The following is a 21,560-nucleotide window of genomic DNA, read 5'->3' on the forward strand; positions in this document are numbered from 1 at the left end:
AGGCAACTGAAGATGGCTAAAGTAATTCCTATACTAAAGAAAGGTGATCCGACATTGGTAGAAAATTACAAGCCAATTTCTATACTCCCATTTTTCAGCAAAATAGTAGAAAAATTAATCGAAATTCGTATTTCTAGCTACTTCGCAAAATTTAACATACTGTCCTTGTCGCAGTTTGGGTTCCGCTCGGGTCTTTCAACAGAACACGCTGTCATTAGCTTTATTGACTGCATTCGAACAAATTTGGACAGGGGATTAATAGCCATTTCAGTGTTCATTGATTTTAAAAAAGCATTTGACAACATTAACCACTTCATTATATAAGCAGCGCTAAAAGACGTCGACGAAGAATAAACAAGCACACAGGACGAGCACTGACTCGCAACCTGTGTGCTTGTTTATTCTTCGTCTACGTCTTTTAGCGCTGCTTCTATAATGCATATGCACCAACTAGCCCAACATTAACCATGAAGTTTTGTTTCCTGAGTTAGAAAGTTATGGCATTACTGGCCCGTTTTTGGTGCTTCTTAAAGACTACCTTTCAAGCAGGTATCAAAGCGTCTACATCAACGGCGCTTTTTCACAACATAGGCTCATCACCAAAGGTGTACCCCAGGGATCAATTCTCGGCCCGCTCTTATTCTTGACATTTATTAACGATCTTCCGAATTACTTACATAATTGCAAGTGTTTTCTGTACGCCGACGATACGACGATAGTAGCTTCGGCCTCCAACCCCACTGAGCTTTTAGATAAATTAAACTACACTGTGCACAAGCTTGAAGATTGGTGTCTTAAGAATTATATAATTATAAACCCTGTAAAGTCTCAGTTCATAGTTTTTCATTCTCCTCATAAACTAATGACATCTGACTTACACATACGAATAAGCAATGTGCAAATTAAACAAATAAGTTCGGCGAAGTTCCTAGGAGTCATTGTTGATTCCAATCTAAAATTTGACACCCACGTTGATTTGGTGGTTAAAAAAATTGGCTTTGGCATCAGAGCATAAATTAAAATGCGTTCAAGCTTCAGCATTGATACACTTCTCTCACTTTATAACGCCTTCATCCATACACATATCAAATATTGTATTACCACTTGGGGAAATACTTATCGCTCACATATCTCGTTTGGTTAGCATCCAGAAACGCGCGCTGAAAGTTATAACCTTTACAACCCCCCGTTCGTCATCTAAGCCCCTATTTCTAAAATTGAGTGTGCTACCTGTTGTTTGCACATACAAAGCCAGTCTGATGGTCTTGCTGCATAAAGCCATCAACCGCTAAGTTTCTGTTGAGGCCCTTCCAATTCATCAATTCATTAATAAGAATACGACGAGGTTTGCTCTGTCAAATAATTTTCTGTTACCGAAAGTAGCTACGAATTATGGCAAGCAGACTGCTTGCTTCAGCGCAATTTCCATTCGGAACACTTTAAACCCTGATTTAAAAACGTTATCACTAAACTGTTTTCAATCATCTTTGAAAACATACTTGCTCTCGTCACTCTAATTAGCATACCATTCCGTTTTTGCATTGCCTTTATTAATGTTTTGCCGTGTGTTTGTGAACATACCTGCTCTCATGACTAATTATTGTACCATTCTGCTTTTGCATTGCCTGTATTGATGTTTTGCCGAGTGTATTTTGTACTGTTTTTGAACATACCTTCTTTCATCGCATTAATTTCGTCTATTCAATTGGTTATTGTGTTGCCCATATTGAGTTTTTCTATATATGTTTATTATAGTTGTGAACGTATATTAAATTTGTTCCCTGTGCTTACTAAAAAAAATTTTTTTTGTCCAGTTCTGATAGGAGGCCCTCCCACAGTTTTTACTTTTGGGCCTCCTTCTGAAAACTTTGCACCTCGATGTATCTATTGTATGCTGCGATTCTTTTTAATAAACTTGAAACTTGAAAAACATGAAACATGAAACTGCTTTCTAAAAGCGCTATCAGTTCTCATTTTTCTTCTCAAACTGATGTAAATTGAGTCATCACTAAAATACACCTTGTTTTGGAGGACATTTACACACAATAGATAAAAAAAAAGTTAATTTTATAAAGAACATGCAGAGCTCGAAAAAACAATGTTTGAACCCTTGTGTTGTTAATGGCCACCTGTTTAAGCACCATTCGAAATGGAGCATGAGATGTTAAATGCTACTCGTCTTTCAGTGGCACTGTTATGAGCACTGCTAAGCTGACTTGCTCGGTTTGTTTCTTCAGATATGGCGGCCAGTCACGTCAGTGTTCTTCTACCCCATGGGTTTCCACTACCTGGTGAACCTCTACTTCCTCTACACATACTCCATACGCCTGGAGACAGGTGGGCAGTTCCTGTGTTTCATTCCCCTCTCCTCCATTTCAAATAAATGTTGACTGACAACGCGCGTCTATTGCCCACTCTGCTCTGTCATCATATCTTTTACTGAGACCATGGCTGTCTAGAGTTCTTCGGTTGACAAAACCTACATGATAAAAAGAAATAGAATGGATCAGAATGGAGCCCTTAGACTTGAATTAATCAATTTGTAACATGTCACCCTGATGTCTTGTGTCCAGTCTTGTCCAATTCTTTTACTCATTTTCACTTATGTGGTTGCCATAGCAACCCAACGTAGTTTAGCAGTGTGGTTTTCTGGGCCACTTGGTACATGATGAGTAGTGAAGGGTTCCAGCAGGTTGCATACACGAGCACAAGAAAGGAAATGCACAGGACAAGGCTTGTCCTGTGTGTTTCTTGTGCTTGTGTTTGAAGCCTGCTGGAACCCTTCACTACTTAACCCAACGTAGCCCTATAGGGTTGCCTGAAGTCACTAGAATGGAAAAGGTACCGCAATTGTCCAGCCCGCCACCATAACTTGGTCCAGCACGGCTGAAGCTGCAGCGGTGTGGTGTTGATTTTATGTAGAATAATGCTGCGCTTTTGCAGCTCAAATGAAGCATACTATTGTTCTCTAGCAGATTAGACAAGAAATGGCTGCAGTTTTCACTTGCCTACGGACGCGTGCTAACAATGAAAGAAATGCAAACTGTGCGGCACTTGCGTGCTCCACTTCGGCAATCAAGGATTATTTTAACGTAGGTGAGAGCGCAATGAAAATAAATGTGAAATACGCCGCACCGCATTTTTTTTTATCGCCTTGGATGTTCATTATCCAACATGCCAGAATACGTGACGGGCAAGTGTATGGAAAGATATAGAATGCAGCCATACAACCAATGCACAGTGACCCATCTGAGAATTATTTTACTCCATTTTTGCCACAGCTGCACGCATACCGATGCTTTTGGAGCCGCATTTCGGTTTTCCCGGAATTTTCATGAGCCGCTCCTCATTCTTTTTCCTTAAGGCAAACCTTTATAAACACTTACATCATCAGGGCCGCTTTTTCACGAAGCTAATAAGGGACTCAAGCCATCAACCCTAAACAACATACACCTCTTGTCATTCATGAAATTAGGTCAGAATTCGCTTTCAGGAGCTTTAAAAACAGGTATGTCGCACATACCACGTGATATTAAAAAAATTATGTCGTAAACATTCAAGGAGAATTCGCAGCTCAGTGCATGTCGCTTCGCAAAAGTATGAATAAGAGCAACAATATGTACGTAAAAAAACCATCAATCAAAAGTGTGCCTTATAGAAAGTGATTGCAGTGGAAATTTGTAGCAGTCAGTTTCCATGGTGCACTGATCGTTATCTGTGAGCCCAAAGGCATTATTCTTATGCCAACCACCATAAGAGCTGCCTGGCAATGCTATTGGGCATGAACATTCTACGGCAACCTCGTGAAACACTCTGCACTGGTATAGGGATGACGTAAACATGCCCCGAAGCATCATGTACAAAGTACTCAACGAAACGGTTACCTCACAAAGGCGGGTATCATTCAGCGGAAACAAAATTTCTCCCGTTATATTCTGTGCAGTCACACAGCCTGTCACTTGGCATCTTTTTTCCCGCTTTGAATAGCAAAGCGCATTTTGCCCGCATCTAGCCGGTTGCTACATCCAAAAGCACAGCACACGGGCATTCTTCGATGTCTTCATAGGCTTGTTAACCATCAAGCGTCAGAACGATACCATAAAGTTCGTGTGCTCTTTTCTCAAGCTTTAAAAACAATCACCGCCTAAAGCACCCTGTGTTGGCGGCCGGGACGAACAGGCGAGGCGGGTGACCAGGACCATTTATGGTGCGAAATGACCATGAAAAGCTAATTGCGAGCGCACGCCGCCAGGGGGGCGGCAAAGAGAAAACAAACACGATAATTTTCCCATTCTAGTGACTTTAGGGTTGCCATGCCTACAGTCTTCTAGGGTTACACGTACAAAGAACTGTAGTGTCAGTGGAGTTTAACTCAAGAGCTTCGGTTAGATGTCATGTGTGAGCCACTCTGCCAACAGCGACTGCTATTTAGGTATGGACTGTATGATGTCAGAAAATGAGGGGATTATTCATTGCCATCCACTTTGAAATGGCGTGAAACCACAGCACACATTTTTTTCCCATGGTTTGGCACTGAACAGCGCAGCAAGCGTGTTGGCATTAAATGTTGCCCTTAATTCTATCACTCGCATGAAAAAATGCAGTAGAAAAGTGCCAACGCACACATGCAAACGGCAAGTGGCAGCCGAAGACATAGGTTCCCCCATCTGCTCAGAGGTGGGTTTCAGAGTGGGGGAGACTTGCCAGACTAACTGGGCTTTGATGCAGTCGGCCTTTCTATGTATTTTGTGAGTTTCTTCTTGTTCTGTTTATTTTTTTTTTCATGCGACACAAACCTGATAGTGAATATGATGTACCAACTAGCTTGTGAACAAATTCTTCTGAGCTTGTGAGTGAAGTACAATGTGGAAAATTTGGTGGTTTGTTCGCATAGGCTTCATTCTAGCAGCATACTACATGTCTAGAACAAAATTCAGCCGCTGCTAGTTTGGGTTGCAGAGGTATCTGCCGCAATGAAAAAAATAATGCGATGAAATGCAGACAACCAAAGAAAACGATGAAACACAGGTAGTGTATTTCGCCAGCACCCATGTTTCGTACTCTTCTTCATCTGTGTCTTGTCACTCTGTATTTTTGTTTGTTATTTTCATTTACCAGCTCGCCGGGTCTCAGTTTCAATGCTGCTGAGGTATGCAGCTCTAGGAGTGGAGGGGGCCTGGGCCCCCTCCCCCCTTCTCCTGTCACCTTTGATAGCAGCCTTGATGTATTTCAAGTTCCTGCAGTCATTTCCGGCGTTAATGATATATAAAAGCATGGGTTTTCAATGTCAGCGTCTGTTACCTGAAAGAGTAACTTCCAGAGACATGAATTCATTTCTTTACATTCCCAGGCTGTTACAAGATACACGCAAAATATTTTTTTTAACTGTGAAGAGCGTTGACTTCACTGCACAGTGCCATGGAGAGTTCCTAAACCTCTGTAGTGGTCAGTGCACAAGATTTCTCTTTGAAGTTAAAAAAAATAATGTACATCGAGAAGCAGGCTGTGAAAACAAATCTTGGAGGCATCGATGGGGGTTTGTTTGCATCTGCTGGCATCCTCCGCTGATATGCCCATATGTGGTCATCGTCTGAATCGGAAAATTCAGAGAAGATAAGCTGCTCTGTGTCATCACTGCCACACTCGGAGAAGAACTGAAATTGTTCTTTACTGTTCGAGTCCAACAAAACATAGACTGACACACTTCTTTTTTCTTTCTTTTTTTTTTCCGAGCGCAGCTGTTGCCGGTATACGCACGCACAGAAGACGATGCCATTTTTCAATCCCGGTTGCCTGCTTTGCATGCTTTTAGCACGTTTTTTTTTTTCATTTACTTGCACCGTCTTGTCAAGCAAAAAAGAACTCAACAAATGGATCAGGGTAGCATGACTGCGGCATGGTGCTAGCGCTTCTGTGAGTGTGAACAAACCCAGCTCGTCTTCATTGGAAGTGGTATAAACCATGTGGACGAGCTCAGCTTGTCTACAGTAGGAAAAGGGTTGAAGAGCCTCAGGTCGTGAAATTTCCGGAGCCCTCCACTACGGCATGCCTCGTGATCACATTGCGGTTTCGCCACTTAAAAGACCCCAGAAATTATTAATTATAACCTAACTTTAAGGCAGTGTACTACATTATGGCGTTGATTTAACCGTTTTTTACATTTCCAAAGCTGTGCTTATTATAATGCTTGCAATGTTACGCCACTCTTGATACTCCTTGACATGAAACTTCATTTAGCCACAGCAAAGGAGGCCGCGATGAATTACACCTGTCTTAGCGATATGAACGAGGTTTTTTCGACAATTACTGCATTACAGGCTAGTTTTTACACCCTAAAAAAGAAAGAGCGTGTAAAAATGATTTAGTAAGACATGTTTTTGGGCAAGTTGGTCCATTCTTGACACAGAACACTATGCACCTGTCCGTGTGCCTGCCCTGTGTGTCTCTTCTTCGCATTTCCATGTCTTTAGCACTCCTTTGTTCCGTATCAAGTAAAAAGGGTGTTTTTTTTGTCCCACAGTAATAGTAGTCTTCTGGCTTGCTTGCATTTTCTTCTATTACACCACGCTCCCAGCACTTCCAGTTTACGAGAACAGTGTGTGCGTTATCGGTGTGTCATAGCATTCCTGATAGGAAAGTGGTGAGTGCCGAGCTTTCAAAAAAGGAAAGACAAGCAAGCCAGATTATCATTATTCTTGTGGAACAAAAAGACACGCCCTTTTATGCACTGTTTTTTTTTTCTTTCTTTCTTTTAAAGTGTACTGTAGCAGAAACACTGGCTCTATAGGTTTTGTTGCCAGCAGTCTTTTAAATGGTTCCCAGGCTCATCTTATTTTATGCATTGCTACAGCGCATGCTTCCTGTGTATTCTTATTCTTTTTCCAGGTCTCTTTGATGGTCACCCAGCCAATTACCTCTTCATGCTGCTCTTCAACTGGATCTGCATAGTTGTATCCTTCAACGCTGGCTCTTGGTTGAGTCTAGGCTCACTTACTACAGTACTGCTGTAGTGTCTGTATTGGATCTCGTTGCTGCAGCTTTCTGACAGAGCAACAGTTTTCATCAGAGCAACAGTGTGAAAACAGCCCATGGATTGTGTAGTAGCCACAGTGTTGACTATCAGAAAGAACATGAAACAGCAGTGTGTAACAACACCTAGTAAAAAGCATGCAAGAGTCTGTAAATGGCAGTGTTTATAATATCATTAGGCATGCACAACTCATGTAGCTAAATTGCCAGTTGATTTTCATTCAAGCATCTTGGTGAGTTTACATGCCTGTTCCATTCAGAATAAATACTGTAAGTATGTATGCATTAATTTACAGTGTTACTCTGCATATGGAGAAGCACTTGTAACTGAAGATGTGTGAATACTGGCTGTTCAAGTGAAGAGATCAAATGATATTTAAAAAAAAGATAGCCATGTTGATATAAAAGGGAAGCTGCACTGGAGACATGCTGTCAGTGGTGGTGCAGGGGGTGACTCGGCGTAATTTAGTACCTTACGAATGAAAATCTATTAACTTTTAAACTAACATGTTTTGCAGGCTTGTCGTATTTTGATAATTAAAAGCAGCTCTTTGTAAAAGCTGTATCTCCTTTTGTATCCAAAAAATGAAATGGGATTACCCACGAAACTTTGGCATGGAAAGTTGACTGATCTTGAAGCATGCGAAACCAAAACAATGCCCAAGAGCATACCTAAAGCTGCACCCTTCGAGGCGACATCGCTGCTTACGTCACCAAACGGTGAGCAATCTTTGTTCAGCGGCCCAGCCCATCAGCATTGAGTAAGATGGTTGTCTAAAAGTGTGCAAAGCCACAGTGCCGGCAGCCTGTTAATTGTTTCTTCTTTTGCATTTCATTCATCTGTGACAATACCGAGTCCCTCCTGAGGAATTTACACAAGGACTGTGAATTTCTTTATCTCATCAGAAGTGCAGCTTAGCACAAGTTCAATGCCGATAAGGGAAGCTATGCAGCTGTTGCCTCACTGTTTTTATCATCAAATTTGGTGTAGCAGACTGCCTTTCAAAGAACACCATGCTATGTAACACCATGTACTCGCTATACTAGGTGTATCTGCTTCACAGCACAGTTGTAGATCTGCCACCTTCGTCTTGGCAGGTCACTTAGTATAGTAACGCCCCCTTTGGCAAAACGCCTTTGAGACCTTGACTTCCAAATGCAGATTGTCGCCCTCTTGTCAGACCTCATGGTAAGTGCATTTTCTGAGCTTATGTATGTATGTATGTATGTACGTACGTATGTATGTATGTACGCATGTATGTATTATGTATGTATGTCCTGGGGCTTTTTATGCGCAGTGCAATATTAAAAAAAACTTATGTATTGTGGATAGTTGCATGAGTTGGAAGGAAGATAGGTGCATGCAAATGAGCATGGCTATGCACTTATATTTAATGAGTGCAAAAGGAAGTTTTGTTCGCATAAGTGCATGCTATTTCGAAGGAGTAAAGGCCAGCCACTCATCTATGTAGCTTGCCTGTTTTACAAAACTTTTTGTGTGAAAATTGGTGAGAATTAAAGTACTGCAGCTTAAAGGAGCACTGACATGGATTTTAAATATTTTTGGATTGTTGCTCTAAATATTAAACACTGGTGTCGAGAACTCTAAAAAGAGTATCTTGGTGCCTGGGAATGCATTGACTGTGTGTTTAACACCACTACCTTAAAAACGCACGTTTTTGATATCAAGCAGGCAGTTTCACAGGAAACACAGCCTGATGTCACGGGGAGGCGGCAACTCCCAACGTACTAGCAGCAACTCTCTCATCTGCTGTCAGTCGCACGTGGTGCACGTAAACGAGTGAATTGTCGTCTGGCGACTCTGATGGTAATTTCTGCAATTTAGGCTGCATGCAGGATGCAGAGTTCGTAAACCCAGTGAACTGTGTTCACTCGTAATGATGTTTATTGTGGTGGGACTGGATTGCAGATGCCGGGCGACAAAAACTTTAAAACCAAAGTAAATATTTTATTCGTCTTGTATAGTTCCGGTGTATAGCGAGTGTTAACACTGCATACCAAAGAAATGAAAAGTGCCGCTTTTACAATCCCTCAAAATCATGAAATTACTCCTTTGAAAGCACTTCACAATGTATCATTGGGCCAGCCAGCTACCCTGGAACTTTACACTAAAATGTATTTACTCTCCCTCGCTGATTGACAGCTTCTCATGGACCCCATGGTGCTGAGCGTCCTTTACGTCTGGTGTCAGCTCAACAAGGACGTCATTGTCACTTTCTGGTTTGGCACCCAGTTCAAGGTGAGTGCATGGGACCACATTGTTTGTGGAAGGGCAGAGAGGCAATTTAATGGATTTACCAAAACGTCCAAAGGACGAGACAGCAATTGTGCCATCTTGTTGATTTTCGTCCCTGTGTTGGTTTTGCACCATTTATGTTCAGTATGGATTACCAAGTAGCTCAGGCAGCCACCTTGCTAAATATCATTTTGCATGGAACATTGAAAAGAGGGAGGAAAACCAAATTGTAGGAGAACCCGCCATGGTCATCCAGTGGTTATGGTCCTCGACTGCTCACCGGAAGGTCGTGGTATCGAATCCCGGCCGCCGCGGCCGCATTTTCGATGGAGGCAAAAATGCTCGAGGCCCGTGTGCTTAGATTTAGATGCATGTTAAAGAACCCTGGGTCGTAGAAATTTCTGGAGCCTACACTACGGCATCTGTCATTATCATATCGTGGTTTTGGGACGTTAAACCCCAACAATTATTATTAAATTCTAGGTCCAACTTGCGTGCCTGCTATGGCAAGTTGAATGTAGCAAAACGTGGTTCTCTTTTGGTTAAATTCTATCTAACTTAATATTGTTGGATCAATACTGTGCACGTAGCTGGCATAATCAGAGTGGGGTTTGGTGGGTTGAAAACTTTATTAATGGTGGCCAAACTTTATTTCAATCCCGAAATTCACTTTCGCTGTATAATTCAAACCTTTAGTCATCTCGCATGTGCCCGTCATCAGTGGTGACCACTTCGTCTTAATACAGTTAAAACTTGGTCTAATGAAACCCGATTGTACAAAGTTTCAAACCTAAACAAAGAAATTTCCATTCCCCGGCAGGTATTGATGATGTTCAATGTTGCCACCAACCTGAGTTAACAAAACTAACTTTCACCCTAAAGAGACCTGCTATGGTTCTTTATAGCGATAAAGTGATGTCGGGGAGGGAGGACGGTGTGCATTAAGTAAATTGCCATTTTGCAGAAGTAAAGACCGCTGGTGTTGTCATTTTCTTAAATTAGCAGAATCAGTGGCATCCTGCTTCTTCTGAAAAAAAAGTGATAATAATAATAAACGAATGCATGTTTGATTTAGAGCTTGTTTAGAAGCTCCAATGTCATTTTACATTCCTTTTTTACTTTGAGCCCATAAAAAATTGGTGCACATTCAGTTTGGCTAAACGTTACTACCAAATAAATGAGTGATACATTTTAGTGTTTTTGCTGGCTCGTGTTGAGTTCGACCTGCTGGATAATTTTGGTGAATTTTGTCAGCTTTGCATTGTCTAATTAGAAGAACCTGCTATCATCTATGTACTGGTATACTATTTTTGCACTATGGGAAAAACAATACGATGAATTTAGTTGTTCGTGTTAGCTAATAGATCCATCTTGCTGGTCATGTAAACTTTTGATTATGTAGGCTGGACACTGTTGTGTACAGCTTGTTGGTGTGTACTAAAAGGTCAATATAGTGTTGGTTCATGACTACTGTAGCTGTAAAAAAGCGTCAGTTTTACTGCTCTGTACACACACATTTATGATGGACAGTAATTGTGCCAATGGCCATGAACATTTGAAAGAAAAAAAATGTTTTCTGTCACATTCTTTTGCCTGTGTTTGTGCGCCGAGCTGTGCAAAATGTTTTGCTTTAGTCAGTGCTGTACTATCTGATTTATACATGCATTCACGACCAATTGTATTGCAGGCCATCTACCTCCCATGGGTCCTGCTTGCATTCAACATGATTATCAGTGGCGGGTAAGTTAATTAGCCATGTTTTTCCTCCATCTGATCTTAGGCCTTTTGAGTGTGTGAAAGTGGGTATGGAGAGCATGTTCTAGTGGCTTCTCGGGAGGATGTAGACAAAAGCATCATAGTGCGGCCAAAGCGTGGTCTCCATTTGTCCTTTCTGTTTGAATCATTCGTTCACGGTGACTGGCGAAACATGGCAATGAAACCACTGTCGCCTTTCGCCAGATAGCTCACGTGCAAGATAGCACTTGCACTTATCAGCTTACATGAATGCAATCTCTACTAACCCAATAGGTGTACTATTTGCCAGTCCTACAAAAAATGCAGCAAAACAGCACATGACTCCTAAATATCACCTGTTCCATAAACGTGTATATAGTATCATCATGAGCACAATTTTTTTAGGTTCTGCTCAACTTTTTTTCTTGTGTTGTCTCGCTGTTGGTTGGTTTAGGCCTTCGTTTTTCTCAATCACCAAGGGAAGTTTTCACTGATTGTTTCAAAGAGACACTTGTACACGTATGTGCAATGCCGTGAAAGGTTAAATGCCAGTGGATCGCACCCTGCATGGGTGGCCTGAAACACTGGCATTTGTGACGCTCCGCTCTGTGGCCTACTCACTATACTCCTGTTTCACTCACAGGTGGCAGTGCTGCCATGACTGCTCAAAAGTAATCCACTCGCAGAACTCTCGTTTCATGCGTTTTGCACTGGAGTTGTTGTAGGTGTAAAAAAATTAATTTCTGGGTTTTCACCTACCAAGGCCACGATATGGTTATGAAGCACACCGTAGTGGGTGACTCAACTAATTTTGACAACCTGTGGTTCCATAATGTGCACTTAAATCTCATTACTACTGAGGTGCGTTTCACCTCCATCAAATGCAGCCAATCTGCATGATTGCTGGTAAAGTTTTTAGACGTCGGCAATCGTACTGGTACTCATTATTATACAGGGTGCGAACAGGAGTAATTAAGAGACAAAATATGCTGTGTCCTGTGACAGCTGGTAGCCCTTTCTCAATCTTCGTACACTTCTCCGCATGACACCAGAGTACTGTGGCAAAATTGACTCACGAAGCATTCAGCAAGCAATATACCAAGGCCAGACCGTCTTCTTTCGTCAACTGCCATTGTTGGTGCGCGTGGTTTGCCACTTTGTATACAGACATTTGGCTTTATTTTTGTCTGGTAGTGACATAAAAACGGAAATCTTCTACTAGAATTGGCAAAGGCAGCAGATATTTTCAAGCACTGACAAGCAAAAAGTATGAATTAACTGAAGTTATGCAGTGGAGCAGTTTGAAATACATTGGCTGGCCAACCAAGAATTTAAAATTTGTTTGAATTATCAAGAATCTACTGTACTTATGAAACTTGGGAGCTTCCGATTGTACCATGGCCTGCTGCTTCTCGGTCACGCGTGCAAGTTGGCAGTGCATCATGACCGCTGCTCGTAGAAGTCTGTGACATTGTTCATATGGTGTAAATGGATTCATATCTGTAACACCTTCTAAGCGAAAGTAGCTACACATTTTTCCGCATGTATGTCTCTTTTTGATACATGATGCACCATTTTTGTGTTACGAATGGGAGCAGCACCTGCTATGTGTGGCACATAAAATGTGTGGCCATCGTAATCTGGCTAGCTAGATATTAGATGGTGTTAGTCTCATTTCCAGCAATATTTAACTACAGTCAAACCTAATTACAATGAAGTCACATGTGACACGGAATGGATGTGTTATATCTATAAATATGTTATGAACCTGTATTCATTACACTGCAACAATAACAAAGCTATTTTTCATTTACTTAATTACAACTGATAGTTTGTTAGAACCATATTCGTTTTACCAATGTTTGACTGTACATGCATTCATACTGCAAGCACAATTTACCGAAGATCGTACAGGATTAGCAATGAGCACTCAAGAGCAGTGCACCTGGAATGCACAAATGAGACTTTAGAAAGCCTTAGGCTACAATCGTTTCAAGCCTCCAGGACACCGATGTTTATATTCCAAAAAGAGAGAGCTCTTCCTGAACACAAGAGGTATTAAAAAAATGGCTGAAGTAATAAAATTTGGCACCTCTTTGACTAATGAAAAGTCGACTATATCCTTATGAGAGTGTGTTATACCCTCATGAAAGTGTGTTATATCCATATGAAAGTGCCTTATGCCCTTACGAAAATGTGTCATGCCCTTATGGAAGGGCCTTATGCTCGCATGAAAGTTTGATATGCCCTAATCAAAGTGCTTTGCACTCTTAATGAAAGTGCATTATACACTCATACATTCTAAAAAAAAAAATAAAGTGTTTGGGGCGTATTTCTGCTGCACCACAATAATCGTCATCTGGCTTGCTCGCGCTTCCTTTCTTGAATACCCGGCTCTCGTTACTTTCCAATCGAGAATGCTATGTCATGCTGATAATGCACGTGCCGTTCGTGACTGGGAAGTGCCGGGACCGCATTGATAATGCGAGGAAAGTACACGAGGTGGATGACGATTATTGTTGTGTGGCAGAAGTACTCCCGAAATACTCTTTATTTTTTCTTAGTGTGTACCCTTATGCCCTTATAAAAGTGTCTTATGCCCTTATAAAACTTGTTATGCCCTAATGAAAGTGCCTTATGTCCTTATGGAAGTGTGCCCCCTTTGAACTCATTTAAATGTGCATTTCGTGCTTTTCTCCTCTCTCTCGACTGTTTCCTCCAGGGGCCTGTATGAGCTGATTGGCATCCTGGTGGGACACCTCTACTTCTTCCTCATGTTCAAGTACCCGCAGGAGTTTGGTGGCCGCAACCTGCTCCAGGTTCCCTCCATCTTGTGAGTGAGGCAGCTCATCGCTGCTGGTTCTCAGAGCAGCAATCTCACGAAAGAGGGGTCGGCAAAGCCCTTCTACATGCTGGGACTGTGAATATAAAAATTGGTTGAGCTGTGTTGTTAACCCTTTGAGGATCTTTGCCGTACATGTTTGGCGGCAGTTTTCTGTCCCACAAGGTCTTTACCAAATGGGTACGGTTTTGACCCTGTTTGAAATTTCACTCCATAATAATGATGCATGCTCACTGAGAGGTGCTGCGGCCTTCTAGGACTTGCAAGAAGTGTTTCAAATAAACTTGAGTGTGCTACCTTGTTGCGGAGATAAACAGAACCGATTTCTAGCTTCAGCGTGTCGCTCGGTCTCTGGCAACGTTGATGGGCGATGCCCTTTTGTGGTTTTAGTTTTGCCGCATGTTTGCAACGGAGGCGTGTGAAACTTAATTTTTGTCTTTATTGGCACTCCCTTGCAGGGGTGGCGGAAGCTGATTTCCGTCTTTATTGGTGCTGCTCTTAGCTTGTTTGAACAGGGGACCCTTGTTTCAGGGAATAGTACCACATTCCAAAATACTATTGAACATTTTGTAATTCTGAGTGATGCTGACACCAAAATATTGTTCCTATTATTCTTTTTTCACAATTTCTTCTCAACTTAATACATTTTGTACATCTGCAATAAAGTAATTTGACCATCTAGTTGAGCTTTGTAGAAAAAAAATCGACCTTCAAAGGGTTAAACAAGAAGCATACTGCTCTGGCCATGAAGAAGACTTCATAAGCTATTTCCTAAGCCATAAAAAACATAAAATATTAAAAATACATATTACACTGCCTTGATGTTCCTGCAACAACTCATAGTGACGTTGACTTTCACTCTGTCTGAACATACGTAGAAAAAAATTGTTTTATTGCTGAAAATGGACCAAGGTGTACATTGTAGGGGCCAGAAATTGAACTTGGCGAGCTTCAAAATGTTCACCGAGTTGCAGCAACCAAAATACAAACAATATACATTGAAATTCAAAGCATCAGTCTGGTTTAGTGGCAGTGGGTTTCAGCACACAGAATTCGGGGCATCTGTTCGTTTATTTATTTATTTATTTTCTGTCTAGAAAAGCAGGGCTTCGACATCTGATTGTGGCCTCCATTTTATATAGTAGGGTGTATTCTTTATCTCAAAAGCCATCACCATTCATGTTGAAAGACTGGGCGTGGAAACACTGACACAAGAGAGAAGTCAAGACACCACAAACGCTGTCACCATTAATGGGAAACTTGCAAAAACTTGCAATAACTTTTTTATTTTTGTAATGCAGCGCACGCCCACCATACACCTACCATTTTGGGGTTGCAGGCCATCTACAGCATCTTCACGCAAAGAGTTGGACCAGCTTAATAGACATGTTTATGATAAATGCCACATGTCAGTTGTGCAGCATAATAGTGTTCTTTCTATTAGTCACAACGCTTAGCCTAAATTAAATGCCCATGTAGCTCTTTCCTTGCATGGAGCCCTGTGTACATATGTCCGCTACAAAATGTCATTAAGTAGGTAGCCGTTATTATTAGTATTCATCGGCATCAAGTGTCGACCACAGAAAATGGAGGCTGCAATTGTGTTGGTTCCCGCCTACATCTTACAAACTGCATTGATGACCGAGGAATCAGAGCTCACGGGTCTGTAGATCACACAATAAAAATGAAAGTTTATGCAGTAAAAGCTCGTTAATTTGAACTCTAAGGGGACTATAAAATTATTCGAATGAAGTGGAGTTCGAATTAGCGGGCAGACGCTGGAATGAACGACATCACACCACACTGAGCGGGCAGACCCAAAGAAGCCACCTCTGGACTTGTTATCGCGAACTAGGCGCTACTACGTATGTGGCTGGTGAATTCTGAAAATGGGTTCATGGAGCTCTAAGAGTAGACAGAATTAATTGATCAGTCAGTGATACGCCAGAAACAAGCACCGACATGCATTCATGTGAGCATTGAGCCTTGATGTGAAATATATGACACTATTTATTCTCGAAAAGAAGTTTATTTACATGGCAGAGTTCCAGCGCCGTGTCCGAATTCTCATCTCCTGGGAAATGCTGCTGTTCGTTGTTTTGCATCTCTAGTAAATTTGGTTTGGTTTGTTTTAACACGAAAGTGTTTTATGCCGAGGTCCACCAAGACTTCAGTGACGTATTTCCGTCACGGAAATGACGTCGAAAAAATGTACACGATCAGATGGCAAAGAAAAAAAGTTCCGTCAACGGGCATCGAACCCACGACCACTCGGTCCACAGCAACAGATGCCGGGCACGCTATCCACTGCGCCACGGTCACAGACTCTAGAGGTTTTACAAATGCGCCTTTTATATCTATCGCTCTCCCGGTCGGCGGGGTGGTGTTGCCCTCTGGGAGCGGTAAAGTAATTCGTCATTACTGTAGCCTCCGCGATTAACACCTGCAACGCGTTACACGTCCGTCCCATTCGGCGCGTTTTCAATAGAAGTTCAATTTTGTCAATGCCTTAACACACCGCGAGGTGGCGATCTTAGCGCAAGCGTCGTAAAAGCGTCGACCTCGCTCATCGCATCACGCTAATCCAAACCAAAAACAGCTCTGCGACGCGCGCCTGCCTAACCTGACTGGCCCCGAGAAAAATCGCGGCCGGGGGGGCGGCAAGACGCGCTTTGCGTTTCCCTCTAGTCCAACCGTGGTGTTCAATCACATTTTAACATGCCGCGGGATGGCGACCAAGTTCTGTGTCCAATATGCGGCGCTCTTCTGGCTATCACACCTCGTTCTCTGATTACGCTTTCACCGTTAACTACTACAGCTACCACAAGGTTTTGTGTAATCATTTAAGATGGACATTAGTCGTTGGGATGGAGATGTACCACCAATCATCAAAGTGGGTGCATACACGTTAAATGGTGCTATATATAGCTGCCAGATATCAATATGCATTGTGCAAACTCTCTTATATCAATATACAGTAAACATTCAGTTACTTCTGCAAGGGCACGCTTTACTTTCGTGTTATTCCGATTCCTATGATGGAGGGATCAACCATCTTTTTGAAACACATTGTGATCACTTTGGGTTGACTTCTGTGAGGAGCACTGAAAACCAGAGACTCCCAGTTCAAATTAACCATTGGGGATATCGACGCATTCGAATTATCGGGAGTTTTCCCCCCATAGAAATACACAGGGCTTTGTCCGGACCAGGGCGTCAGTTCGAATTAACTGTAAGTTCGAATTAACCGAGTTCAAATTAACTAACTTTTACTGTATGTGGTTCTTTGACTTCTCACGGACTACTAATGTGCAAATGTGGCATATGATGCCTTTGTTGAATCCAAAATGCAGTGCAGATTTTTTGTCTAATTCCAATTAATTGTGCTTAACGAGAGGAGAGCAGGACAGTGTAACATTCATTGTGGCTGCTTGCAGAACCCTCAAGTGTGCATAATGAAGTCCCTTGGTTCCACAAAACTCAGTTTGAGAACCTCTGCACTGGTTAGCTAATGGGCATGCCATTTACTTGGTAGGGGTGGCTGGGCAAGCAGGTGTTGTCTGGCATTGTTGTGGCTAGATGTCCTGCCCCATAGTGCACAGATGTCACTAAAAAGGGTGGCATGAAGTGTAGCGTGTATCAATGCATGCATATTGGGTCTGTATTGCATAAGGATAACGGAAACTGGACGATGGGGCGTGCGATATTGTGCGTATGTAAATTGCATGGTACATTTTCAATGAATAATCACAGTATCGCTCGGCGACGTCATGTGCGTCGCACAAAGTGTGCAAATTGACGCACCATTATGCTGCTACCGGTGTTGCCCAACGAGCTTTGTTGGGAGCATTGCAGGACTTCTAAGAGTAATTGGTGTCTCCTACGCAGCCTTGACGTCAATCAAAAATATAATAAAAATTAAATAAGAGAGGACTTGAAGTGAAGCATATGCCTCTAACAACCATACAATATGGTGATACAGTGAAGAAACCCAACAAAGATAGAGGTACAAAGAATACACACGTAGCACTTTACGTTCAACAAAATGTTTATTTTGCAGGTGGGCAGTGGCCTGTACAAGAAAGCTGTACATGGCGGGGATAACAGTGCAATGCTGCTAGGGGTGTGCGAATAGTGAATTTTAGAACCAAATCGAATACGAATCGAATAGTGATGACACCGAATACGAATACAAGCTGGATACCGTTCGAATAGTTTTCGAATAGTAAGGCAACTATTTTCAACGCAGCCCTAGAATGGTAATGTAACCATTTTCGAAACTGCCCAAGAAGTCCACAGTGTTTTATTTGAAACCACTATTCACAAGCTTTAACAAAGGAACATTACGATCACTTTTAACTGACTAGAAAAATACCACAGCTATGTCAACAGAGGCTAGCTCGTATACAGCAGCAACTAGAGCCTGAGAAATATTTTGCAACTACAAGTTGAAATACAGGAATGAAGGTGGCCCTTTGTGAACAGCCTTTAAACAAAACTGCTATATAAATATTAAACAATAGACACGAGTCAACATCATCAGAAGTGTCATGATGAAGATACAGTCGATCCCGGATATATCGAACTCTAAGGGGATCGTGAAATAGTTCGATGTATCGATAATTCGAAATATAAAATATGCGTATTTAAGGCTTATATTAATGTATTGCAAGTCTCGAAACAGTTTCCGGAATTCGTAACAAGCGCTAACATGACGATTCGCTCACAACTAGTATGCTCAATAAGAAGGTGGCGACTTCTTCTTTTGCAAGTTACTGCACTTTATTTCGCATGAAAATAGTCCGTAAACTTGTCTTGCTTCTTGCGCGCCATCAACTTCATCAAGTCATCCTAAATATAACTGAAGCTTTCCAAATAAGCAAATTCAGCACCTTCGGCCACAACAGCGGTGGCTGATGCTGAACGGTGATGCAAGCTCTGGAGCGCGGTAAGAGGTTGTTTGGCGGTGGCGTTGACATCTTCATAACCGTACGGGTCCGCTTCCGCAGCACCGGCAACGTCAGCCTTGATAGCAGCATCGATGCAGTCGGAAACAGCGACGTTGTCATCTGCACCGATGAAGTCGCTTGCTGTACTCCCGTCCGAGAGCGCGCCCGGAAATGCTAAGTCGCAAAATTCACTGAGGCACCGTACGCCGTTGTCAGAAGTCTGATGCACCAAAGTCGTCACCTGGAGCCAAAGCCCGCAAGGAAACAGTTCATGACGGTGCTTTGCTTGACGTCGTTCCAAGCACCAGTCAACATTTTATCGCTACGAGCGGGTCAATGTTTAGTTCGACTCCCGAATGAGGATTTGTCAAGAACGAAGCGAGAAGTACAAGAGTCCTCAAGCCGCAAGAGACAACGCAGCGACGCAGCCCACAAACTAACAACGAAGGAACAAGTTGCGACCGTCGGCACCTTGGCGATGGCGATGCCACTTGTAGCTTTGTAGCAAGCAGCTGCTGCTTTGGCGCGAAAAGCAAAAAAGCGTAGCCTCCGAGATGTGTTTTATAACCGAAAACGCCAAAAATACGTCGTGAGGTTGCGGATCTCAAAGGCCATGCTTTTCAGGCCCGCATGCAATCGTGCGTGAACAGAGAAGGGAATGCGAACATTGCGACGAGGCAGCCGAGTATCTCCGCAGTCATCTCATTTTGGTGCCTTCGGCAATCGGCCCCTTTGAAAAACACTATGCACGTGCATTACAATCTACAGATCGCGCATCAAACAAGTCGGTGCGCTCGCAAGCGCTGCGCAAGCAACCAGATCAACGTAATGCAACGACACCACCTTTTCGTCACCTGCGCGCGAAGATTGATCGGAACTGACAGAACGCGGCCGAAAATGACCAACACTTGTTAGGTAAAATGCACTCCCTGGAGTTTGGCGCGGCGCAGCGTTCGATATATCGGATGTTTCGCTGTGCAGGAGTTCGGTGTACGTATGCACTGGCCCTATACTTTTACATGGGAAATTCGAGGGTATTTCTCAACTGTTCGATATAGCCAATAATTCGATATATCCGAGTTTAATATATCCGGGATCGACTGTAGTGGATTGACGACTTTGTCACTTCGGCGACACTGGAATTTAACCCGTTTTGTGACAGCGGGACGCATATGTCCCACTTTTTCGCCTGCAGGAAAAATTTTCTCCCACATCACCCGTTGCAATTAGTGCAACGATAAGTCACTCATATCTTACCCAAGTCTTTGTATTCTCGAGGAAAAATCTTTTACCACACTTTCGAAGGGCAGGAGTATGTTACAATGACATTGAATTTCGATTACTTTTTCATGATAGCTTCTGAATTTTCTTCTTCTTCAGATAGAAAGAACCTACCATCAAAATACCAGATAATTCCCTCTTTTTCTGGATTTTTAGAGAGGTGGTTTTAGCTTCCAGTCACCTCGTGTTTTTGTACATTTGCGGAATAACCTGACCGATAAATGCATCGAAACAATCCCCTGCGATATTGCCACGCTCATTCCTCAGCGTAATTGCGGATATTGGTGCGTTTAAATATTTTTCTTGGTATCATATACCTATGTAATAATATGGAGAGCTGGGCGAGTTGGTTTGAGGACATTATTGGAAACATTTCGGCGCGCACACAATAGACAAAAACGAAAGGCGAGAAGACAAACGGGCGCGAACTCACAACTCAGTTTATTGAAGGAAGTACATGAAATATATATCATATACCTCTTGAAAAGTAGGCGCATATTCAGGGACAACAGCTGTACTCTACAATTTCGAAAGCCAAAGCAAGGACAGGCAAATGGACAAAAAGATTGGTTGGTGCATGTTGTGAAGTAAGCTTTACAGGAACAGACCACAGCACTATGACGGCTCACAAGAGGCCCAGGTGCAGGTGGGGTTCTACTGCTGAATGAGATCCCAACTTTCCTCAGCACACCTTCAGAAGTGATACTCTGTGCCACTTGCTTAGACCGTTTCATCCCAAATACCTGTTGATGCAATCTCGAGATGGTGCCTTCATGAGACAGTGGGGACAGTGTTTTCCCACTTTTAGGGGCGAAGCGCCTCAGGGTGTGGGCCTGTCCCTCCTTTGTAGTATGTAGTAGTAGGTAGCCAAGCATCATCATCATCATCATCAGCCTGTCTACGCCCACTGCAGGGTAAAGGCCTCTCCCATGTTCCGCCAATCAACCCGGTCCTGTGCTTCCTGCTGCCACGTTATACCTAGAAACTTCTTAATCTCATCTACCCACCTAATTTTCTTTTTCTGTCTCCCCCTCACAGCGTTTGCCATCCCTTGGCAAACTCTTGCCATCTCTTGCTATCTCTTAGCCACGCATAGTGGGATGTATCTACTCCATGTGATAAAGATGACGAAGACGACTGATGACCATGAAGAATAAGTGCGTTCCAGTATAGTGGAATGTACCCATTACACGTGATAACGATGACGATGACGCTGATGACCATGAAGTATAAGCGTGTTCCAGACCACACATTCTCTTTCTGCCATGAATGAAAACGATCGTGAACGCGCTCTTGCCCTCGAAAGGCAAAACGATAACGCTTACAACAAACGTTTCCCTGAGCTTAAGGTCATATATGAGGACCCCCGCGTTTGTGTGTCAGGTTTTTGTATGATGATCGAGTGGGCAAAATTTACGGGGATTGGCGGTTTACCAGATTACCTTCGGAGCTTCGCCCACTCATCATA

At 42.7% G+C, this 21,560-nt stretch overlaps 1 protein-coding gene across 1 annotated transcript in view; it reads left to right on the top strand.

Moving 5' to 3' along the window:
- The window catches only part of LOC119395721 (derlin-1), a 32,685-nt gene that overhangs the window by 6,477 nt on the left and 4,648 nt on the right, over positions 1-21,560 (top strand). The window contains exons 2-7 of the mRNA XM_037662731.2: positions 2,238-2,337; positions 6,886-6,950; positions 8,192-8,218; positions 9,194-9,289; positions 10,974-11,026; positions 13,743-13,853. Of these exons, the coding sequence (XP_037518659.1) occupies positions 2,238-2,337; positions 6,886-6,950; positions 8,192-8,218; positions 9,194-9,289; positions 10,974-11,026; positions 13,743-13,853 (452 nt within the window). The remainder of the gene's footprint in view (positions 1-2,237; positions 2,338-6,885; positions 6,951-8,191; positions 8,219-9,193; positions 9,290-10,973; positions 11,027-13,742; positions 13,854-21,560) is intronic.

The sequence above is a fragment of the Rhipicephalus sanguineus genome, chromosome 6 (genome assembly GCF_013339695.2).
Source record: "Rhipicephalus sanguineus isolate Rsan-2018 chromosome 6, BIME_Rsan_1.4, whole genome shotgun sequence".
In the NCBI taxonomy this organism is placed as follows: Eukaryota; Metazoa; Arthropoda; class Arachnida; order Ixodida; family Ixodidae; genus Rhipicephalus; species Rhipicephalus sanguineus.